Source organism: Colossoma macropomum, unplaced genomic scaffold, assembly GCF_904425465.1.
Source record: "Colossoma macropomum unplaced genomic scaffold, Colossoma_macropomum, whole genome shotgun sequence".
Taxonomy (NCBI): Eukaryota; Metazoa; Chordata; class Actinopteri; order Characiformes; family Serrasalmidae; genus Colossoma; species Colossoma macropomum.
In genome coordinates this window covers 34,539,882-34,562,548 of record NW_023494802.1, presented here as the reverse complement: position 1 = coordinate 34,562,548, position 22,667 = coordinate 34,539,882, and the positions used below count along the sequence as shown (strand labels likewise).

The window sequence follows — 22,667 nt, the reverse complement described above, 5'->3', positions numbered from 1 at the left end:
TGCAGGATGTGTTCTACACGATGAGGCTTCCTTGCATTGTGTTGGTGGGTTTACTTCTGAACTTCTACTGTTGAAAGTGAGGCACATCCCAGCTCCACATAATTTGCTCCAAGATGTTTTAATTGGAAAAAAATCAGTTTCAAAAATACAAGGAAAGTCCAGGGACAGGGGGTGCAGGTGCAGACAGAGCTCCAAGAATAAGGACATAACTTGCTCATAAATTAAATAAGTTGTAAATGGCGACACCAATATTTGTAGTACAGAGGAATCTGTTGTCAAAACACAATACCAGTAACTATAGTGAGTGAGAAGTCAGTGCATCCTTAATGTAAGTGAAGTGAGAATTAGACTTAAAATAAACACATCCACACAGCCTCCAAGACCCAGCGGATCAGGCTGCACTGCTAGACGTGCACCTGGATTTAAGCAGTTAAGAAACTGAGAGTTAAGACTGACTATCAATAAAAATAACTGAATACCGGCAAAATGTATGCAAACAAACAGAAAGGTAGATTAGCAAACTCATGATTACCTAGTAAACAATATACAAATAACTTATTCTTTTATGACAAAGATTGGCATTTAACGAACCAAAAAAGACTTGAATGGCCACATTAATACTTCTAAACGTAAAAGGAGAAAACGGTGCAAAACTCAAATAGCACAGTGTGATATACAACAATAATTTGGCAAGACAAAAACAAACATAGTAGGAGCAAACAGAAGAAAACACTGAAGTAATAACTTCAAACAGTAAGCAAGGGACCCCTCATCCAGCTCCTTGAAATGCGTTCTACCCCCTTACAAACAAACAGCATGGAGAATTTCAAATTGGCAAAAATGCTGAAATTAAGCGATTCTGGCTTCAGTTTCAGTTCTGAAATAAAAATAATGCACAAAGAGCTTGATTTTCACAAAAGAGGCAAAAACGAGGAGACATGACAAGTTTGGATTAAACAAACTGATGGCACTGGACAAAGCTACTGCACACGCAAGCTGAGAACTCACAATATTTCTAAATTTCCCTAATAAACAAAAAAAAAGAAAAAAAACTTTCAGAGTATTACGGATAAACACAAAAAAAGGAAAGTGTTAAAATTCCAGTGCGGGTCGTACCTCGCCCAGAGGCCAGCTTCAACCTAAGATCAACCTGGGAAGGTGTGAAAAGGTGAAAAAGTGAGTAAGCAAACCAACCCTGTCACTGAAACAAGTATATACACAACACGAGGGCTGCAGTCTGCTGGCAGAGGAACTCGTTCCATCCACATGGCTCAGTTACACAAGGTTCTTAAATATTCACACTAAAAACCTAATTTCTAAACTAAAACCCCCCAAAAACATCTGGAATGATGGCTCACCTCACCAAGACAAGTCTCAAAAGCACAGCAAAGTTCTCTGTTTGCTTATGCGAGTCCAGAATGATGTTGCACTTGGAACACAGAACATTGGAACTGACCATGACTAACTCATCAACCACTATGAGCGTAAACTAACAGCGTCAGCGCTAAAGTCAAAACGGTGTAGTGATTTACTCAGTAATGGTAAAACTAGAGAAAGCATGTAAGGACTAAGGATCTGCTGTATTAAGAGCCATTTCTACATTATAAAAACACAGGACAGCTGTAGTATATGGCTACAAGCATGCAGACATTAATGCCTTTACATGGCTAATTCTCATTTTTGCATACATAGTCTGGGACGCATTTCTCAAATCAAGGATGGGGTGGTACCATAAACAAATATCAATGTCATCCTATCATACATGAGACGTCCAGCTTCTGCTTATTCGGAAAGTGACCTTTGTGTTCAATTTTAGGGGGAGGAGGCTAAAAATGACCAGATTCTACAGTGGAAATACACTTGCTTTAAAATAGTGCTCCAACTCTCCGGCACCTTCAAAAACACTTCAAACCGTAAAAATCTGTGCGATGGTGTATTGAGTCCAGCATGCCAGTGTGCACTTCCTCTGCGTTAGTCTGTGTTGGGTTTGAAGTCCGTGCTGAATGCCTGAGTGCCTCTAGGTATGTTCCGTTCTACGTGTGTAAAGGGAATTGGAATCACTTGTCTACTCTACTGCATTGTGGGACAGGAGGAGGCCAGGACACTATAAGAAAGCGCTGGGGTTCGCCCGGGGGTCTTTCTGGTTCCTGTAGCGCATGGCCAGCCAAACTCCCAAAATCTGAAAGAACAAAAAAGAACAAAGCAACCATTAAAACCGTGACTTAATAATAATAATAATAATACAGAGATACAAGTTGGTGTGACGCTTACTGGTTCTAAGATAGCATAGTATTAAGCCCAGGGACAATTATACCGTTTAAAAATTCAATTCCAACATCCTCCAACGTCTTCCTGCCAGTACGTTTATATATGATGCTGTGCAAAAACCCAGAGACCCTTCATTTATTTAATTTCTAGTCAAAACAGCCATTAAATACATCTGAAAATAAAAGGCTGAAAACACATTCAACGGAAAATCACAAAGAAGCCTGAACAACTAAATATAATTTTTTTCAGTAGTGTGTCCATAATTTGCCTTTATCACAGATTCCATTCTTTTCAAGAGATTTCCTTTCAGCTTTTCAGATTTCTTTTTTCTTTTCCACACCTCCGAAGTTCAGTCTTAGAAGTTGGTTTGTACTTTCTGCTTAGCACACAACAAGTAATCCACATCACATTCAGTGATGTTGAAGTCTGAACTCTGGGGTGGTCAATCCATTGTTCTGAGAAGATCAGCAGCTTCTTTGCTTGATTTGAAAATGTTCTTCCATTTCCTTTCCTCATATAAAAGGCTTCTTGACAGCTGCACATCCTTTCAGACCCATGGAAGGATAAACAGACACCTCATGGGTCGACACTGCATTTTAATTAGCATTTTTTTTCTTTTTTAACAAATCATCAGACCAGTGGAAATTTTAAATATTTAGAAACATCCAAGATTAATAATAATGCAACACAGTCGGACACGGAACAATGTGCCTCAAATCAGATTTTGTCGGTAACTGTAACATTACCACAGCAATAGGTGATGTGTCTGCAATATAAGGGCAGAAAAAAAAAAAAAGTATGATTCCTACACACCAGTACTGTTTCCAAACCTCATTTGGCAAGCCAAGAATTCAGGTCAAAAGTCTCTAAATGGGAAGGTTTAAAACAAATGCTCCATTTAACAGCCCTTCAGCTGCTTTCTGCATACACAGCAACATCACATGAACATGTTATGCTGAATTCAGACAAACAAACGCTGCTGCCACAATCTAGCCTCTAAAAACCACGACTCTGCAGCGGAAAATACAGCAACCATGCAGAGCTAGCGACCAAAAACATTTGGTTTTGGTACATCTGGTTCACAGCTCCAGTAGGGGATTATTCAGCGAGGCTGTGGCTATTTCCAGACACAACCTAAAATGTTCCTGCACACTCTTGTTTCAGTCATGATCCACAGCATTCAAATGCAACAAATGTGTAGGGTTAAGACTTTGGAACATTCTCTGGATTCATTTCGCAGATCATTTTAGGCACAAGTTTGAATATCAGCACTTACTAAGCACATTCTAATATGAACTTGTGATGCTGCAACACTTAAGAATAGTTTTATCTACACAAACTTGATCTTAATCTCAAAATAAAGTGGTCTCAGGTCAGAGTAAAGTGGTGATTATTCATTGTTTTAGTTCATTTTAGATTGGATCCACTTTATAAAGTGGCTGCATGGATAAGGAGGCTGAAAAGGGAGCTTTCAGACGATGGGGGAAGTGGCTTACGTGTCACATGGCAACACAAGACATACAACCGTAACAAATGATTTAGTCATTGTTTGTTCTGTTATGAAGATTTGAAATGATTCTAAATAAGAGTAGCGTAATTTCAGACATTACTTTAGATTTCACCTTCATGTTTATCAGGCTTGCCTTGGTGGCCTGGGTTGCAGTATTTTATTTCTGTCCATGCACTGAAGTAACTGAATATTAAGATTGACAGCCATCAATCTGAACCCTTGATTCCAGTTTTAATATATCACATTGCAGTGGCAGAGCTGAACCACTAGAGGTCACACATGAAAAACTTTCAAATGACTGATGGATCAAAATGTTGTACATACCCAGCACCCATATCTCTAGTACTGTAGTACATTATGTATTTGGCTAAGCGATGATCCATGTAGTTATCTCAATTTTTGAAAAAGGTGGCCAGCAAGGCTCTCTTTCTGTGATTTTACCTACTCTTTCAGTTGAAGGTGAATGTTTTTCACACTAGTACAAATAACTTGAAAACATATAGAACTTGATAAAATGTTTTAGCAATAGCATTAACACTAGTGTATTACATGCCTGCAACCGTTTGGAAAACTGCACTACAAACTGGAGGGCTTGTCTGTGTTTATACTGACCTCTCTTTAGTCATTTTATAAGTGTGACGGCCCACTGAGGCTAAGGTCCACATGTAAAGTGAATATGGTTTGTTAATGGTTTGTTAGTACCATGTATAACAATCCATTGCCAAGGTATAAGCTTTACCCTTTTTCTGTTTTTTATCACATCAGCAGTGCAAAAGTAGCTGAACCTTGTACTGATGTTATTTTAACATGACCTATATGTGGTCCTTTTAGGTCCTTTTTAGTTTTCTATGCCATCTTTCAACTCTATCTTGCTAGAAGTGAAAAAAGCAGCAGTAGGGTTTTACCTTGTGTTACCTTTACTAGCACTAGGTTACTATTTTTGCCTTGTAAAACTTTATTGATATTTCTAAACATGGTGCTGATACGCTGGCTTCTGCTGTTTCCTCTAGGACACCTGTCTGCAGGGTGGTTCAGGGAGTGGTGGTTTAGAGAAAGCATGAGATTAACTGAATACGTTTTATATTGGTACTATGAATCCTGGGACAAGTAGGAATGTGATATCTGGTGCCTTTCTAGAGAGAAGAGAACTATAACTAGATATCTTAAATATTTCTTTTATGTTTATTTACATGTGCTGGACATATGTTGGGTTGGGTAATGTTTTCAAAATTTGGTAAAATTGTTGTAAAGTAGCACAAATTTCTTTCCATTTAATTTTTTATACACCCCTGTAATGTTCAATTGTTTTACATCTGTATTACAGAGGCAGAGATCTGCTCTTATGTATTGTTTTGTTTTATGTTTATTTTTGGCTGTTCCACCAAAAAACATAAGAAGTAACGTGCAAAATCAAAAATCAACAGTGGAAGTGCTTTTCCAAGATAAAAAATAATTATTTTTCTTATTATTACATGAGAATGCGATAAAGTTGGATGCAGAATTAGAGCTGTTCCTCCAGGACAGACGCAATACATTCAGAGCGTTTATAACTGTGAACGGCAGACTTTACACAACAAATCAAGCAGGTAAATCTTAACCTGGGGGTCGGAAACCGCTTTGGGTATGCAACGTGGGCTGCAAGACATATACCTTATCCAACAGAGAGAAAATAATTTTCATGAGTGCATACCATCGCTGCTGAATGGCTAAACCTACAGGCCATGGAAGACAGGCTAATGTCGATTATGAATTTCTATTTGGTCAGCTTGTTACTGAAGTAAGGTACTTACTGACTACTAAATTTGCAGCACTTTTACAGCACCAGGCTAAAGATCTGTTGTCTATTTAGATGTATTACTGAAAGGTTAGATCTCTTATCTATCTATCTATATGTAAGTAATGAAGTAAGGCAACACCCTTAATAAACAGCCCACCTCACAGCTAGAAACTGAAGTCATGACAATCCCAAACTCTAAACTCCATAGGGCGCTGGCAATGCTACAAGCATGCTTTGTGTCAACAGATGGAAATGGGAAGTGGATCCAAAAAATTGTTGTAGCTCACCTATTAAAGGTGAGAAAAATACATCGCATTCAGCAATAAGGAGGCCTCATGTATGTGTTATATAGTGATAAAAACACAGAGAGCAGGTTGTACAAGCTGAAGTAGATAAAATGATTTTACCTGCCAACAGGAACATGCATGCAATGTATCTCCTCTGGCAGTAAAGCGGCTTTCTTTTTTCTTTGGGGCCTGGTATCGGCCCCATCAGGTTAATGTGGTCAAAAGCAAAAAATAAATAAAACAGTGGGGTCTGGACTGACCTCAGTAAAGCTGAAGAAGAGGCCGACTCCACCCAGGATCCTCAGGGCCTCAGACGCATGATCAAGCATTTTCTTTCCGCAAGTGGGGCAGGTGGGTTTACAAGACTGTGGTTGGATAGGAAAACACTGTTAGCATTTTACAAATTCAGGATGTTTCAAAAGCCTCTCAGTGTATTGCTAGCCCTTCTGTACTATTACCCCTACAGAGAATTTAATAAATTCTAAAAGGTATTTTGTATAAAATTATCTCTGCTATCTTTGTCATTCCATGCTTCCACATTTTGGCAGCATCTAAGACTTCTTCTGATACTGACAGCAACACAAATGGACACATCAACTTCAAACTGGGCATGATTCTCGGTGTTGTTGAAAAGGCCACAGCAGTCCAGCTCAGTCTCCAAGTTTCCCCTAGTCCCATTGCTCATCATTCCCCATGTAGAGTTTAGCACCACTTTCTGCAAGGCAACATCAACAGCACAAGTAAACACTCAAAAATAAAATATAATGTAAAAGCATTAACATTAATAAACTGCAAGAGAAAACATTCTGATATTTTAATTGAAAAATAAAGCCACTATCTTTGCATAAAAATTTGAATCTGATTTAAATGTCTGCTTTAAATGTCAACTCAGAGTACTGCACAGTAACTGCACATTGTTTAAACACAAACTCAGTTAACAGCCATCATCAACATATGAACAAAACCTACTTGCTGGCCTGGGTTCATGGCCAGGCAAGAGCAGGACACACCAAACTGGAAGAGGAAGACTATGAACAGAATGACCATGTACTGGTGAAGAGATTGAGAGTCAAGGCAAACCGGTAACCTTAGTGCCTAGAGTTAGACCTGTTTCAGTAACAGAGTCCTCTTATTCAGGTAATTGCATAGAAAGTAGCTGCAGTAAACAGTTAAACTCAGCTGGAAATGAGCTTGAAGCAGAATTCCAATGATCTTTCCAAATTTCTTCATAATTAAATAGTAAAACTGGTAACAGTCAGTCAGAGTGGTTTGATGCAAAATGCTCCATTCTAGACAAACTTGCAGAGTCAGAACTGTTCACAGTGGTGATGAAAAGAACTTGACAAAACGTCCTATTAAAATACAAAAAACATGAAGGTTCACAGACTAAAACAGCTTCAAACACCACATGGTCAGGGTCAATTCCAGCTCACCGCAGCTCCGCTGACACAGATTCAAAGAACAAAGATTCAAATCTGACTGAGCGAACCTGTTTTCGTGTAGAACCTTTGGCTACCTTGTGAACTCCAGGGGCTGTAAGCTTAGCGAGCAGACTAAAACCACTTCACATACTACAACACAGGTTTATTACGAGCCTTCTACACTAATGTCAGGATTATCAGCTCCACCGGGCTGCAATTATTAGTCAATTTAGGATTTAGCATTTCTTGAGTTATGAAAGGAAAATCTTGTCTAAATCCTGATTATTAATGTTACAGTAGGAGCTTATTTTTGTTTATTTTTTGTCTGCTCAAACAGTAGGATATTCCCCATTCAACAAAAACAAAACTCAGGAATATGGCATTGGGGAAAGCGTTAAGGTTTGAAAAAGGTTTACAATTTGCATAATTATGCATATTCATCCATACATAATGAGATGTAATGCTTCTCTGCCATTTTTAGTAGTTTTCTGGGCATAAAAACAATACATAAAAATATTTAACAATGTATTACTCAACACAGATTTTACAGGTGTTTTAAATATTAAGTAGAGAGCACAAATTATTATGACCAGTAACTGACTGTCATTAGTTGGCAATTTAACTGTAACCAGGAAGCCTTAAATCAATGACCCATTAAAATAAGTCATAAACATGATCCAGTTCCAATTCTGAAATCAGATATTTAAATTACTTGATATACACACAGTTATGAGCACACAGATCTATTGAATTTTGCATTAAAATATTAGAGATAAGTGTTCCTTGTATGGACTGTATAGATGGGACCAGGCATCAGCATGTATATGGAGTAAACAGCTGAACATACCCAACACAAGAAGTCTGATTTGATTAAACAGAGTGTCTGACAACTATGTTCATGATTATATGACCAAAAACTAAAAAAATGTTGGCAAAATGTCTGTAACATATAATGATGGGCTGCTGAAAGTTTTATATTCTAAAGTTGTATTTACCATTCATTACTGGCCTAAATGAAAAAAAAACCAAACACCAAAGCCCTCAGTAGCTTATGGAAGCTGGCACTGTCCACCACATCCTTCTATATAATATTACACAACCATGTGTGATTTCCTCACACTGCCATGTATCACACGTTCTCTGGTTGTCTGTCTCATCGTTTGCAGATATATGCTCCATAAGGTACATGGTTGCAGCTAGTTAAGTGCTACTGTCCTCTCAAAAAGTGGTCCCAAACCCCTCTACTTTTAGCTGGGCACTTTATTTTTTGTTCCTGTTAAAATGCATACAATTCGGAAAAAGTTCCTCAACTTGAATGATAACCTTATCTTTTCAACCAGGAACTGCTGTTGAATCAAATTAACATTTTATTAACGATAGCATGGGTCGAACCACCCGTTTATTTGTCGGTAAGCGGTTAATCAGTTTATTATTTACTTCTCTAGTGTAGACTGAATGCTAAGGTGAAAGACACAAACATTCCCCATGCCATACATTGTGTATGTAGATTTTCTAATGTTAACAGTGCATGTGAAAACAGGTACTTGTACACCTTGTGCAGGCACTGTAGAACACTGCCAGGCATGTGCTGAAAGGTATAAAAATTCATAGCCTGTGTAGCGTGAAAGAGACACAGGTTTTGCTAATAGATTCAGCACATGAGGCACTTGGTGCACTTCTCATCCCCCCATCTGATCTGTGTATTCAAAAATGGCTCTAGTTTCACATGGCTAAATTCAGCTGCCCGAGGGTGCATTAAAAATTAGAAGCTGACGTGAGAAAACTTCTCTAAACAGACTTTGATAAAGGATACAAAGAAAAGCATGACTTGGTGGTGATGGACGGCTCCAATGAGGCCCACAATGGCGATAAGCAGCAGGAAAAAGCCCACGGCGATCACGCCTCCGATGATGTGGATGCTGGATACAATCCCAAAGCCCTTCCCCCAAGCGGCTACACCAATCAGCAGCAGCCCCACCAACTGCGGGAAAGATGGGAAGCCAACAGAAAACAGAGTTGTATTAACATGCTACAGTTTTTTTCTAGGAGTGTACATCTCTGGTCGTCAAGGGCCGGTGTCCAGCACGTTTTGGGGATTTAATAGGGGATTACAAAACTGTGCTGGACACCAGCCCTCCAAGACCAGCGATGAATACCCCTGGTTTAACAATTCAACAGAAACTGCTTGATTAGTCTGTTGTGGCCTATAATTACGGCCACTTACAGCAAATAAGGCTGCGTTTCAATCAGTTCGGTACAATGAAATAAAACCTCTATGTCATGCTCATAAAAACACTTATATATAGTGCGTTGATTTGAGAAATCTTGAAAGCTGAGCTACGTCTCATTGCTGGGGTCAAATTATATGTTACGCTGATTTACAAAGTGAAACTAGAGCTCATTTCTGGATGTACAATTACTGAATTGCTGAATTTATTACATTCACATTTACATTATTCAATTGACAAATGAGTTTCCATTACCACATTTCTTTCAAATCTACCTCAATGTATACACTTATGTGCTGATTTGTTAATCTTAAAATAAAATGTCCTTTTTAAATTCTTTTAAAAATCTAAAAATATGCATAATAATATGTGGATGGAAACCTGTCACTGATCTACGTAAGGAATTAGCAGTTCAGTTTTAATAATCCAGGGAATACAACCCAATGATAATCATACTGTTTCACATTTTATAATTTTGATAAACATGTATAAATACCAGTTTCCAAGTGACAGTGGAAGTGCATACTGCTATAGTCTACCTGCCACAAACACGCTAAGATATAAATTATTTCAGTAAATCTAAAAAACAAGTGCTGGTGATCATTTTGTTTTCACTGTAGTAGCTGTGGCGAAGGTTTCAAAGTGTATTAGGAGTAGATTTTTAGTATATTTTCATAACAGGACATTTCCATACCATTCCAGCTCTATATCTGTATTAACTAAGGCCCCATTTACACTTGGCAATAACCTACATCCTGGGTGATCTGATCATAAGTGGACAGCGTTAAGTACAGGTGTGAATGGGGTATGAGGCGCCCCGGAGACACATTGTGATCCGATCACTCAAACCACCTTCGGAGGAAGTCAGGAAAGCATAAGACCGCATAACACTTACAGTGCGAGCGCTAAAGCGCCTTGGTGCAGCACAGGACCACCTTAATCAGCCGTGTCATCATAGCGGATCGGAATGCAGACGGGCAGCTTCATTTCTCACCTCCTCTAGCGTTTGTTTATGGTAGAGGAGTCACGTTGTTTACGTGCCGTTAGCGTTTCGTGTGGTCTTAATGTTTATCACATTTTTGCCCGACAACAAATGCAGCAAGAGACTGATGCTATAAATGTGGGTGATACCCGAAACCCGATCACTGGAGACACATACAGATGACAAGCGTAAACAGCTACACATCTCTCTGTCCACTTATGATCAGATGAGTCGAGACGGATGCTACCACTATGTGTGAACAGGGTCTTGGGGAGGGCCAAAGAGCAATGTTTCCAAAAATACTAAACAATGCAAATAAAGAAAATATGCAGGCTTCAATATTGTCCAATATTACACCATATTTTGTTGCTATAAAACCCTTAAAAATACAACGTTAAAAGAAAAATATGAAATAAGTTATGCAGTATACAAACGTTCTCTCAGCTGCAAGGAAAGACACAAATAACATTAGCAAAACTCAAGATGTCTCTGAATCAAGCTTTCAAACTGAATTAGAACAGGAATTTGGCACTCAGTGAGAAGAAGGAACATCATGTCACTCATGCTTGGTCTCAATTCTGAGTTAGTTTCATGGCTAGAGGTTGGAGAAAGTCCATATCTATTATTAACACAAGCACTTCTGATACCAACCTGCACGGCACGGAGGAAAAAAAGAAGAATGGAGCCAGTGCTTAAATCAGCCATTTTAAAGCCAAGTTTAGTTTTTCTTAGCACAAGCAGGCTTCAGCCTAGACGTGTCTAAATAATAAATGGCTACAGCCAACTGTAAAAGAGGTTTCTATGCTTTAAAAGTCTAATTCTGTCAAAATCCTTTGGAGCCTTCCACCCGGGATGCCTGTTCTCATCGCGGATCAAAGATCTAATCAGGGTTGAAGGATGAGGAGAGAGCAAAGCACAGGCAGATACAACAAAATACCAGTAAAAGGTAGTTTCCTTATTCTAATAAGCAAGAGTTTGTAGGAGGAGCCAAATCAGGGTCAAATTTTCATTTAACTTTCTATAAAACTGAACTAAAAATGTTCACCCTAGCGACAGCACCTTCAGTCCAATCTCTGTAGTGACACTATAGAGATCACTTTTATACCACATTTACATTGTTATTTGAGCCAATTTACATAGTCCATTCTACTACTAAAAAAAGGATGATGTGTCAGAAAACACAGCGCTGATGCAACACTTTTTTCATACATATCACAGCAGGGTGAGAAACAAAGCTTCATTAGTGACTAACAAAGTGCAAGTCGGTGACACAGTTCAGCCCGAAATAAAGCCCTACTGACCTTTCTATATGCAATAAACCTGTTTATATCTGAAGTGCAACCTGATATTAGCGTAAACATTCACACTGCAACTCGGTCACTATGACAGCAAGATGTAAGCAACCATCATAAATACACTTACAGTGTAAACAAGTGACATGAATCTGAATAAGCCTCTGTGTTGTTTAAAATATTTCTGGACTGACATCAATACAGATTCTGATTTTCAATAACTGGGTACGAGCGTGGCTCAAACCAGAAACGGATATGAGGGGCTGGAAGGAGGAATATTTAATTACTGCAATGTTTTTGGCTCACTGACACTTATAAGACAGACTACATGGGCATTGATTGGAAATTTAAAGTAATTAGGTCATCACTATAAAAGTACAGAACTTCGATACCGGCCCTAAATCTGAATAGTCCCAGAAAGTTAAATCCACCGAGAGTCTATTCTAGAAGATGAACTGTAATCCATAGGTAATATTATACCTGCTCACTATGAACAAGCTGGCAGACATTCACCAAGAACTCAAGATCAAACCAGGTCAAAACCAGCACCACAATACAGAAACATGCTGACAGTATTCCAACGAAGTTACAACCACACTGCCACCATTTTGGCAGGGAACATCAAGCTCATTGTGGTTCACAGTGCTGTGGCTGATTGTAATGAGATAAAGCCATAACTGATACAGCAGTAAACTCTTTTTGGGTCACTTTTTTCAATCTAATCTTTAAAGCATATTAACTGATATATTTGAGTGTTTTGCCTTGATTTTACTTATTTATCACTGTTTTAGTGATGATAAATGAAAGCTGAAATCTAAATGGCTGAGATCTCTGAGGGTTACCAGTGCCTCGTCCTAAACCGTATATTAAAATTAGTAGATATGCCATTAGAAGTGCACTCATTAGTGTAGTAGGTGAAGTACAGAAGTGTGCGATTTGGGATGAAAAATTCAAATGAGAAGCTGGCGAATAAGAAGCTGACTTCAGCTTCATGTGTGTGAGTTTACTATTTTAGAGGTCTGGCTGCCACTTTTATTAGCTTTTGTAAAATCTCACGCTGGAATTTTCTAAACTCTGGAGATGTAGCTGCAGTGACGGTGAGGAGACGAGCTCTATCAGAGCACAGTAAGAGTTACAGTCAGTTAACATCTGTCTGATCACTCATTTTTCTTTAAGCCGTTACCGATATGATTCCGATATCACTGTACATCCCTAGTTTTAGGTTTAGGTTTTTTCTAGAGATCTAATAAGAAAGTATGTAACAGTGTAATTTACACACAGTGAGAAAATTTATTAGGTACATCTAAATTGTTTCTACACTCACTGTTCATTTTATCAGCTCCACTCTGCAGTTCCACAATTACACACTGCAGTTCATCTGTTTCTCTGTAAACTGCACAGTTTGTGTTGGTCATCCTCTAGTTCTTCATCAGTGGTCACAGGACGCTGTTGGCTGGATATTTTTGGTTGGTATGTTGGCAATAACTCTGAGGTGTTTAAAAACTCCAGCAGCACTGCTGTGTCTGATCCACTCAGACCAGCACAACACGCACTAACACACCACCATCACGTCAGTGTTACTGCAGTGCTGAGAATGATCCACCACTCAAATAGTACCTGCTCTGTGGTGGTCCTGTGGGGGTCCTGACCACTGAAGAACAGGGTAAAAGGGGGCAAATAAAGTATGCAGAGAAACAGATGAACTACAGTCTGTAATTGTAGAACTACAAAGTGCATCTATATAGTAAGTGGAGCTGATAAAATAAACAATGAGTGTAGAAACAAGGAGGTAAACTTGATGTTATGGCTGATTGGTGTATTTCACGTTATACAAACACTGTTCAGCGAATTAGAGAGAAAAACTGTATGATACGGTATTAAAATACAGCTGTTGAGAGCCGGTGAGTTTATCACAGGATGTCAGAGCCTGTAGATAAGCTAATGGTTACGCAATGGCAGCAGTACCAGTTTGACGTGGCTAACAGCTAGACATGATCCTAAAGCTAATTTTATAAAGAATATCCACCACAAACAGGCTGCTTTTACAGCAAGACGGCTAAAAGTATATCTAAATGTGTTCCCTCACCCCCGAGGCGTTTGGTTTCACGTTTCTCTTTTCCTCGTCTATAACAAAACGTCCTAAAAAGAAAGAAACCTGTTAGCTAACCACGAAGCTAAAGTCAGCCTCTTGTTCAACTTTTCCGTTCCACCTTAAATGGTGCAGCTGTTACTAGTTGTGCGTCAGGCGCCAGTATGCAACTACTGCGCCATTTAAGGTGGAACGGGAAAATTCGAAAAACAAGCTGGTGAAAGAGAAGCCAACTTCAGCCTCGTTAGCTAAATTAGCGACATGTCATAGGACCGGGTGGGTGGCTCACCGTTACTTTGCCGTACAAAGCCAACCTACCTGTCGACCTATCTAGCTGTTTTAGGCCTTGACATTTGGTAATAAACATACATTTGTTTTAATCACGCTGACCCGTCGATATTAGACAGAATAACAGGTTAATAACAGACGACACACAGCGAATTAGCGTTAGCTAGGCCACACTGTAGGCTAGCAGAGACGCTAACTAGCCGCACAGACACTCATGACTCACCATGTAAACAACGTTGAGAGAGCAGAGGGCATTTTTTGAGCAAGTGAATCCTCCACAGACCATGTTGGACCCTGAGGCATTTATCAGCGGAGGTGAAGGTGTTAGGGGATTTCTAGAGCCTCTTCCTCTTGTTTTCTACTTCAGCTAGTTTCGCTCCGGGTTCAGCTCTAACTACCAATGACCGAGAAAGCCGCTCAGTCAGACCTACGAAAGAGCGAAGCCACAGATCATCAGCAGACGTGCTGACGGCAAGAGGGGCTACTCGGGCAACATGTTTGGTAGTGCATTGTGGGTAGAATCAGAATCTGAATATTTATTCGCCAAATACCAGAAGTACAAGCAGTTTATCTTGGTGCAGGTGTCAACATAAAATTAAATTAAATAAAATAAATACAGAAAAACATATACGAGCCTATATATTAGCATAAAATAGACAGTAAATTACACAAACAAACAGCAAGCAAAAAGATGTAAAGTGGGAAATAAGTACAGATACAGTCAAGTACTGGAGTAGTGAGGTACATATTTATATATATTGTATTGTATATTGTGTTTTTAGTATTAGTCATATGTTTACTTGCCCAGGGACTGCAGATGGAAATTAGCCTATTGGCTAACTCTGGTGTGCGAAGCATCTCTGCTTTTTTGAGATTAATGTTTTTTGTGTGGTCCTTGACAAAATAAACATAATAAACTAAATTAATATAAACAGTATGTAAAGCTAAAACAATTGGCCAGCAAATAGACATGTAAATGTAAACGTATTTATAAATTATGTATATTGTGTAAGTTAAAGCGCAGCACTTTTTGCTTGTTGAGTTTATAATGTGCGCTGACTACAGTAGAGCAAAGTGGGAAGGATTCTTTTGTCCATTTATATTTTTATTTATTCTTTAACTTCCTTACTTTTTTGTTAATTTGCAAATAAAACAAAAAATGACTTGCTTAATGTAATGTTTTTCTCCCAGAATATTTGTGCATATATTTGAGTGACATACATATATTTGAATTACATATATTTTGTGGGCAAATTTGAAATATTTGTATAAAATTTAAAAATATACTTTAGAAATATATTTTGGATATGTTGTTTTTCCATATGGATGGACTTCTAGCCTAGTATAATCCTGATGTTTCAACACCCATCAAAGGGGCTTGTCATTAAACTCATTTAAGAGTTGAACTTAAGTAATGTAAGTACTTTTTCCTGTAACAAAACTGTTCAAATTCTTATAACCACATTACAGTTACTGAATTACTTGCGTTCCTCACATGTCTCTAACAGATCACTGCTAACTTCATGATACACTTAAAACATACATTTCCTCTATATAGATTATCATTGCCTGTCCTGTCCTCTTGCCTGTGCAACCTGCCGACTGCGTGACTTTGTGAAATTGTGAATGTGACTAGCGCAGCACTTTTTGCTTGTTGAGTTTATGATGGGAAGTGCTGTAAACTCAGTGAGCAATCTGAGCAATTTGGGGACAGAAGGCTGTACTTTACTAATAATTGTAGTGATGCATTATTAACCTGTAACATTATAGTGATGTATAAAGATCTCCAAGCTGAGGAAAATAGAGCCCCAACCTCATTTAAACAGGCCAGACTCGACTTTCGTTCAGAAACAGCTCCCTTACCTAAATATGATAATATTACATTTTATTCATAATGGTTTTAAAGGAGAATTCCACCAATTTTTCAAAATGTAAGCAGAAGTCAGTGGTTAAGCTATAAGCTAAAGGCCTATTCGAGCTGGATTGGTTTTACCAGAGGAGGTCTCGTAATGTCATTTGTGTGTGATTTGACTGGTATAAAGGATCTGTGTAATTTCCCCAAATTACTCAGAATAGCCTGGAACACTGAAACATCAGTAGCCGTTTACCTCAGTATTAAGCGACAGGCGCCACACTTTCAAACAATAACAACACATTGTGCAGCTAAATGTTAAATATGATGCCAAAAAATGGACGAGAACAAGGGAGGACACTCATTTCAGTGAGGGGTGATGGCCGAAAGCAACAGCAATTCCAAATGATGGTGCATAATCATAGCGTATGGGAGGGAATATACACCAAATTACTGTGGATTTCAGTAGTCTTGTTATGAATTTGAGGATTAATCAAGCTCTATTTTAGCTGTTAACTTTGCCTTCAGGTCACACAAAAATTATACCAAAAAAAATGGAGGTGCCGTTTTCTATTACCCAGTTTTGTAATTACATTACTGTGATGTCAGTTTGAACAGGACTACTATTACCGAGGGAGCTCTGAGTTCTGTGAATTATAGAAGGTAATTTGTTCCTGAATTACTACTTAGCAGACTTGTAAAAACTATGGACATGGCAGATTCTAACTGGGCTATAATTATGGATCCCATCGGTAATCACTCAAATTAGAGCACTTCCCAGGTCAAAACTAATCCAGCTCAAATAGGGCTTTAGTCATTCAGAGTGGTTTGATGTGAAATTGTTCATTGTAGAGAAACTTACAGACTCAGATTTCTTCACAGTGGTGTTGGGGGAACTGGGGGTCACAATGTCTAAAACACTAATATAGCCATTTTATTTACCATCCAAAATGACCAGTGAACCTACTTGTGTCTATCTTTAATGTTGATGATGGTGCAAAGTAGTGTTAAATTTAAAAAAATATATTTTAAAAAGTTTTCTATTGGTGCTATTTTGCCTTGCAACGCCCTGCTTGACCTCCTCCACCATGGCTGGATTTAAAAAAATAAGTTTTAAACCAAATCTGTCATAAAACAATGTCTTAGGCATCAGGAAACATATGCAATACCTTTCTCCAAAGGGAGCTTTGAGAGGCACTTCATTCTTCAGACGTCTGATTCCTATCACCACCACTGTGAACAATTCTGACTCAGTAAGTTTCACACCAAACCACTCTGAATGACTTTGTTTACATCTTAGCCATTTAATTATGCAGAAATTTTGAAAAATCAGTGGAATTCCTCTTTAAATCCTACCGGTGCATTGTGTCTGTTTCAACTCATGAAACCCCAGAATAAAGTAAAAACATTTGTGAAAATGTCTCAAAGTATTGTGATGTTATATGTTTACCACGCCATCCAGCCCTACCAGCCACCATGTGACCTTTAAGATTAAGAAGTGGTCTATCTACACTATCTAAGAGTATCTTTGGTGACGCACAGCTGCACATTATGTTCAACTCTGCCAGCAGCCCACAACTGTGTTCCTGTGTAATGCTGCCTACATTCAGACCGTGCCAGTCATGCTTTTGGTAGTTTGCAGTAGGTACTATTTCTATTGTATGTATAACACTAAAATTGTACACCTGTGAGTTTCAGTCATCGAAGGTTATGTAATATAATACATAATGTTAGGATTAGGAAGTGGGAAGTATGATGATATTTATTGCTATCATGATAAATTATGTATGATTATACCACAATATGCTTTTCTGAGCATAATGTTGATATCATCAGTACCTTATTTCATTACAAAGAGCATAACTAGTCCTGGTTAACTGGATTTAGTGCAGCACATTTTGGGAAACACTGAAAAAAATCACTATATTTTATAGTTTTGGACAGTACTTTTTGGCACCACTGGTTATTTTTTCCTCTGTTCCAACTCCAAACAAGAAAACTAAGTACTGTGATGCATATCATGTATTGACAAAATGTCTTGAAGTATCAAAATGTTATATTTTTGCCATGTCGCACATCCCTATGTTGTAGTATAGTATATACTGTATAGGGACCATAGTCCCATAGTCATGAGCTAATTAAACCCAAGACATTCATTGAGACAGTAATAAGCTAAAAATACACAAAATTGTCATTTATAGGTTACTTTCTATTGGGAGGTATCTGACCTAAACCCTAAATTTGAAAATAAAAATTTCAGTTTTTTCTAAATATCTTTTTGATTTCTTTTAAAGTGAAGTTGACAGATTAAGATTTATGGTGAGTTTCAGAAAAAATGCTGTCCCATATTTTCTTTTCATTGTCGAAACACAAAGAGTTTTAGTCTGTAGCCTTATTTTAGACACACCACTACGTTTTAGAGCAGGAAGTGAGACTGCATCCCTGTAGTCTCACTTCATGGCCACATGGTGAGCAGATAGATCCCATTGTTTTTGCTAATCATGCAGTGGTTAGCGTTTCTGAGTTACCAAAACAGTCGCCACTGAAACATTTGGTAAAGTTTCGGTAGTGTTATGATTACTTTGTTAGCGACAAAATTGAATGTTCAACCATTTCCTTTAATAAAATAATTAAGATATAATTAGGGTCACTCAAAGCAAAATGATTTTAGTCTGAAGTCAAAGTCAGTTAAAAGTCCAAAATGTCTTTTGAATTTTGAACCAATTCGGAAGAATGATCCAAATAATGCAGTGGCAAAGGCCTTCAGTTCAGGGCATAAACATCAAAACCACATCTTCAACAATGTTAATTTCTGCTAGAGCCACTACAGGAATTTTACTAGTATGCTAGTGTTAAGCGGCTGGTATTAATGGGCTAGTGTTAATGCTGTAATCGGGAGCTCATCGAAAGGTTGTACATACTAGATGGTAAAATAGTCAATACATTCGGTTGCTTGGTGAAAGATGCACCCACCACACACAGAAAGAAAGGAAGGAGGTCTGGAATGTATATTCTGCTTTTTCTTTGCTATATTATAAAGGACATAGATCACATAGAAGTACATCAAGTATATTTTTCCCCTTTCACCACCAAGTTTATTGCGTTTTTTATCAGCGGAAGAGGTGAATGGTTGTGTTATATGTCACATCTCATAAACTAACTAAGTTTTATAATTTTTTGAAAAATATTTGCCCATTTTGAATTCGATGCCAACAACATATTACAAAAAAGTTGGGACGGGGGCAACAAAAGGTTGGTAAAGTTGTGTAATGCTAAAAAAAAACACCTAACAACAGGATAGTAACATGATTGGGTATAAATTAGCATCCCAGAGAGGCTGAGTCTTTCAGAAGTTAAGATGTGGAGGGGTTCACCACTCTCTGAATGACTGCCCAAGCAAATAGTGCAACAATTCAAGAATAAGGTTTCTCAACATAAAATAGCAAAGAACTTTTGCTTTTCACCATCTACGTCACATAATATTAAAAGATTCAGAGAGTCTGGAGAAATCTCTGTATGCAAGGAACAAAGCCAAAAACCAGTATTTGCTGGCCAGGATCTTCGGGCCCTCAGACATGATTCTGTAATGGAAATCACTGCATGGGCTCAGAAACACTTCTGAAAACCATTGTCTGTCAAAACAGTTCCTCGCTGCATCCACAAATGCTAATTAAAACTCTAAAACGAAAAGAAGAAACTGTGTATAAACAGGATCCAGAAACACAGCCACATTCTCTGGGCCTGAGCTCATTTAAGATGGACTGGGGGGAAGTGGAAAAGTGTCCTGTGGCTGACGAATCAACATTTGAAATTCTTTGTGGAAGTCATGGACACTGTGTCCTCCACGCTAAAGACCACTCAGCTTGCTATCAGCGCACCGTTTAAAAGCCAGTATTCACGATGGTATAGGGGTGGCATTAGTGCACATGGCATGGGTGACGTGCACATCTGAGAAGGCAACATTAATGCTGAACGATATATACATGCTCTGGCAACATATGCTGCCATCCAGACTTTTTTTGGAAGAGTCTTTTTTAGGGAAGGGCTTGTTTATTTCAGCAAGACAATGCCAAACCACATTCTGCATGCATTACAACAGCATTGCTCCATACTAAAATGACCTGCCTGCAGTCCAGATCTGTCACCCACTGATAACATCTGGCGCATTATGAAATGAAAAATACGACAAAGGAGATCCCCGAACTGACGAGCAGCTGAAATCCTATATCAAACAAGAACAGGAAAACATTACACTTTAAAAACTACAGCAGTGTCTCCTCAGTTCCCAAACGCTTACAGAGTTTTGTTAAAAGAAGAGGTGATGAAACACAGTGGTAAACATGCCCCCCAACTTTTTTGGAACATGTTGTTGGCCTCAAATTTAAAACTGACATGTGTCAGACACATTCACATGTGACTCTGACGTCACCTGAATGAAGAATGAAGGGTTTCCGATGTGATGGGTCAGTCCTTAGAGATTTCCTGAACGTCCATTGGTCAGTTTCACACAAAATGTAGATGGACACAAATCCACCAATTACACACGGTAAACGGGAGATGATGTGTATCTCAACCTCTCTTCATACTCTCATAACTCTGGATGTGAGTCACAGACAATCTCGTGATAAAATGGAATGAAAAGGTCGACTCTACAAATTCAGGAAATGTTTAAACCGTATTTCTGCACTGTATTATTGTAAAGATAGAGACACATTGAATTTGACGTGCAGGCACGTTCGTGGACCCCAGAGGGTTAAACTGAGAGCATCTCATTATGTGGCAATGTTTAATGCAGACATTTTAATTTGCTTCATAAGAAGCCTACATTTATCTGATTTATACCACTGCAATGCTGTTAATTTCTCAAAGGCACCCTATAGGATTCACAGTATTATGGTAGTGCTGTGCAAACAGGAGTGCTATAGAAGCATTGCAAGGACATTTGGAGCTTATAACTGCTTGTAAACAAAGACATCATAAAAGCGGAGACAGGTGGTTGGAAATGGTTGGAAAAAGAACGGGAAAGCTTCTGACCACTTGCTAGAAAATGAATGGGAAAGCTCGTAATGTGCAACATGCCATCTGTTTACAGAGAATGTCCTGCCCTTCAGTAAGAAGAGCCAATCAGTTTGCTGGTAAAGCCACAAATAAGAAACCTCAATAGCCAGAACAGCATCATTAAATGTTACAAACTATGTATGAGATTTTGTCTGATTTTACCAGTGATTTCAAACGTTTTGAAAGGTGATTTGGCCTTGAGTTTTAAGTTTTTAGGTCTCCCTATTCAAAGAGAAGGTAGTCCGGTCTTGTATGACTGGAAATAACTGCAAGTGCAATGCTGCTGTACAATATAGTGTGATGGTTTGTTAGCTTGTTATAGTTTGGTGCACATCAACGTTTAAATGTTACAATGTGAACTGTAGTTAAATAGGCCGCTGTAAAGGAGCTCTCAAGTGTGATGCTACAGCATGTGAGCTATTGATAGACGTTATTTTTTAAGCTCTCCAATCCAATATTATTACCAGCCGTCATTGATGTTAGCTCTAAGCTAACTGTGGTGCATATGAACAATTTTGACCAGTTTAGATTAAACATAGATAGTGTAACAGCTTGCAAAAGGCATTGCATGTTTTATTTGAAGCTTGTAATAGACACTAACATGTTTTATTTTACATCAGCTCCTGAAGGCCTAATCAACAGGAGAGAAAGCTTGACTGAATCCACCTGGATACCACAGGGGAAAAAATCTGATTGGACAATTTTCTGTTGAGCAGCTTAAGCATTTTTAGAATTTAGAATTAGCTGGGTAAGGAGAAAAAAACACGCAAAAATATGATGTCTGTGCACTACTTAAAGTGACATTGTAAAGCCTGACTTTGACTTTAAAAGTCAGAGTTTTTCAGACCACGTCATACGTCACAGGGTCAAAAAGAAGATCCAGCTCGATGGTTAGGTCTCAAATGCAAAATCAACATTATACTGATGAAGGTATGATGACTCTAGTGGATAATTCACTTACATCCTCGGAGGACACCAAGTTTTGAGTTCTCTTTGAATACTCTTTCAACACGCTTACAATCATCAGATTCATCCACTTGGGGATGGGGTCCAAATTAAAGGCCTGCACAGGACTGTTTTCAGTCCCACTCCCACAAGATTTCATCTCACGCCAACCCGCTCCTGCAGAAAACTGGAATAATTTGTCTTGCTCCCACCCACGACTTCATTAATTGTAATTGTTTTACTGTCATAATTTAATAAATAAAGTTTATATAAGTGATTTCGTGATCATTTTACTTTATTTAGGCTATTCATTAATTTGCAGGGATTTCTCTTAATGTGTGCTTCCTCCCGCTCCCCCTTGCAGTGGGCTGGTTACCTGTCTGCTCCTGCGCACAACACTGAAAATCAGTCCCGTGCTGCAAGACATTGTGGTGGGTCCCGCGGGTCCAGCGGGAACCCCCTCAGAAGTGCAGATCTCTAGTGTAAAGCATAACCCATGCTACAAAATGTTCTTTCACACGTTTCATGTAATTACACATTTCCACCAGAGAGGTCTCCAAATTCCTAAAACTTAGCTTTTAAATAAAAATGTATTTTTATTTTTATTTTATTAAATTATGGACATGTTTTTCAGTTTCCAGAAATTGTTAGGCTTTCTCTGAAGGCCTAG

At 38.4% G+C, this 22,667-nt stretch overlaps 1 protein-coding gene across 1 annotated transcript; it reads right to left on the bottom strand.

The window, feature by feature from the left end:
- Window positions 1-99: 99 nt before the first annotated feature.
- On the bottom strand, window positions 100-14,591 carry tspan31 (tetraspanin 31). Its single transcript, XM_036591422.1, has 6 exons — window positions 14,366-14,591; window positions 9,077-9,244; window positions 6,812-6,892; window positions 6,417-6,557; window positions 6,103-6,207; window positions 100-2,179 (listed from the first exon to the last, which is right to left on the bottom strand). The coding sequence occupies exons 1-6, from the start codon at window positions 14,426-14,428 to the stop codon at window positions 2,105-2,107; spliced, it is 633 nt and encodes a 210-aa protein (XP_036447315.1). The 5' UTR covers window positions 14,429-14,591; the 3' UTR covers window positions 100-2,104.
- Between the last annotated feature and the right edge of the window lie 8,076 nt (window positions 14,592-22,667).

Bases quoted from the DNA above. Each gene is read 5' to 3' on its own strand.
- tspan31 (XM_036591422.1), bottom strand. From the start codon at position 14,428: ATGGTCTGTGGAGGATTCACTTGCTCAAAAAATGCCCTCTGCTCTCTC. The intron at 9,245-14,365 runs GTGAGTCATGAG...TCTTTCCCGCAG, and splicing joins CTCTCAACGTTGTTTACATG to TTGGTGGGGCTGCTGCTGAT. The intron at 6,893-9,076 runs GTATCCTTTATC...TCTCTTCACCAG, and splicing joins ACCAAGTCATGCTTTTCTTT to TACATGGTCATTCTGTTCAT.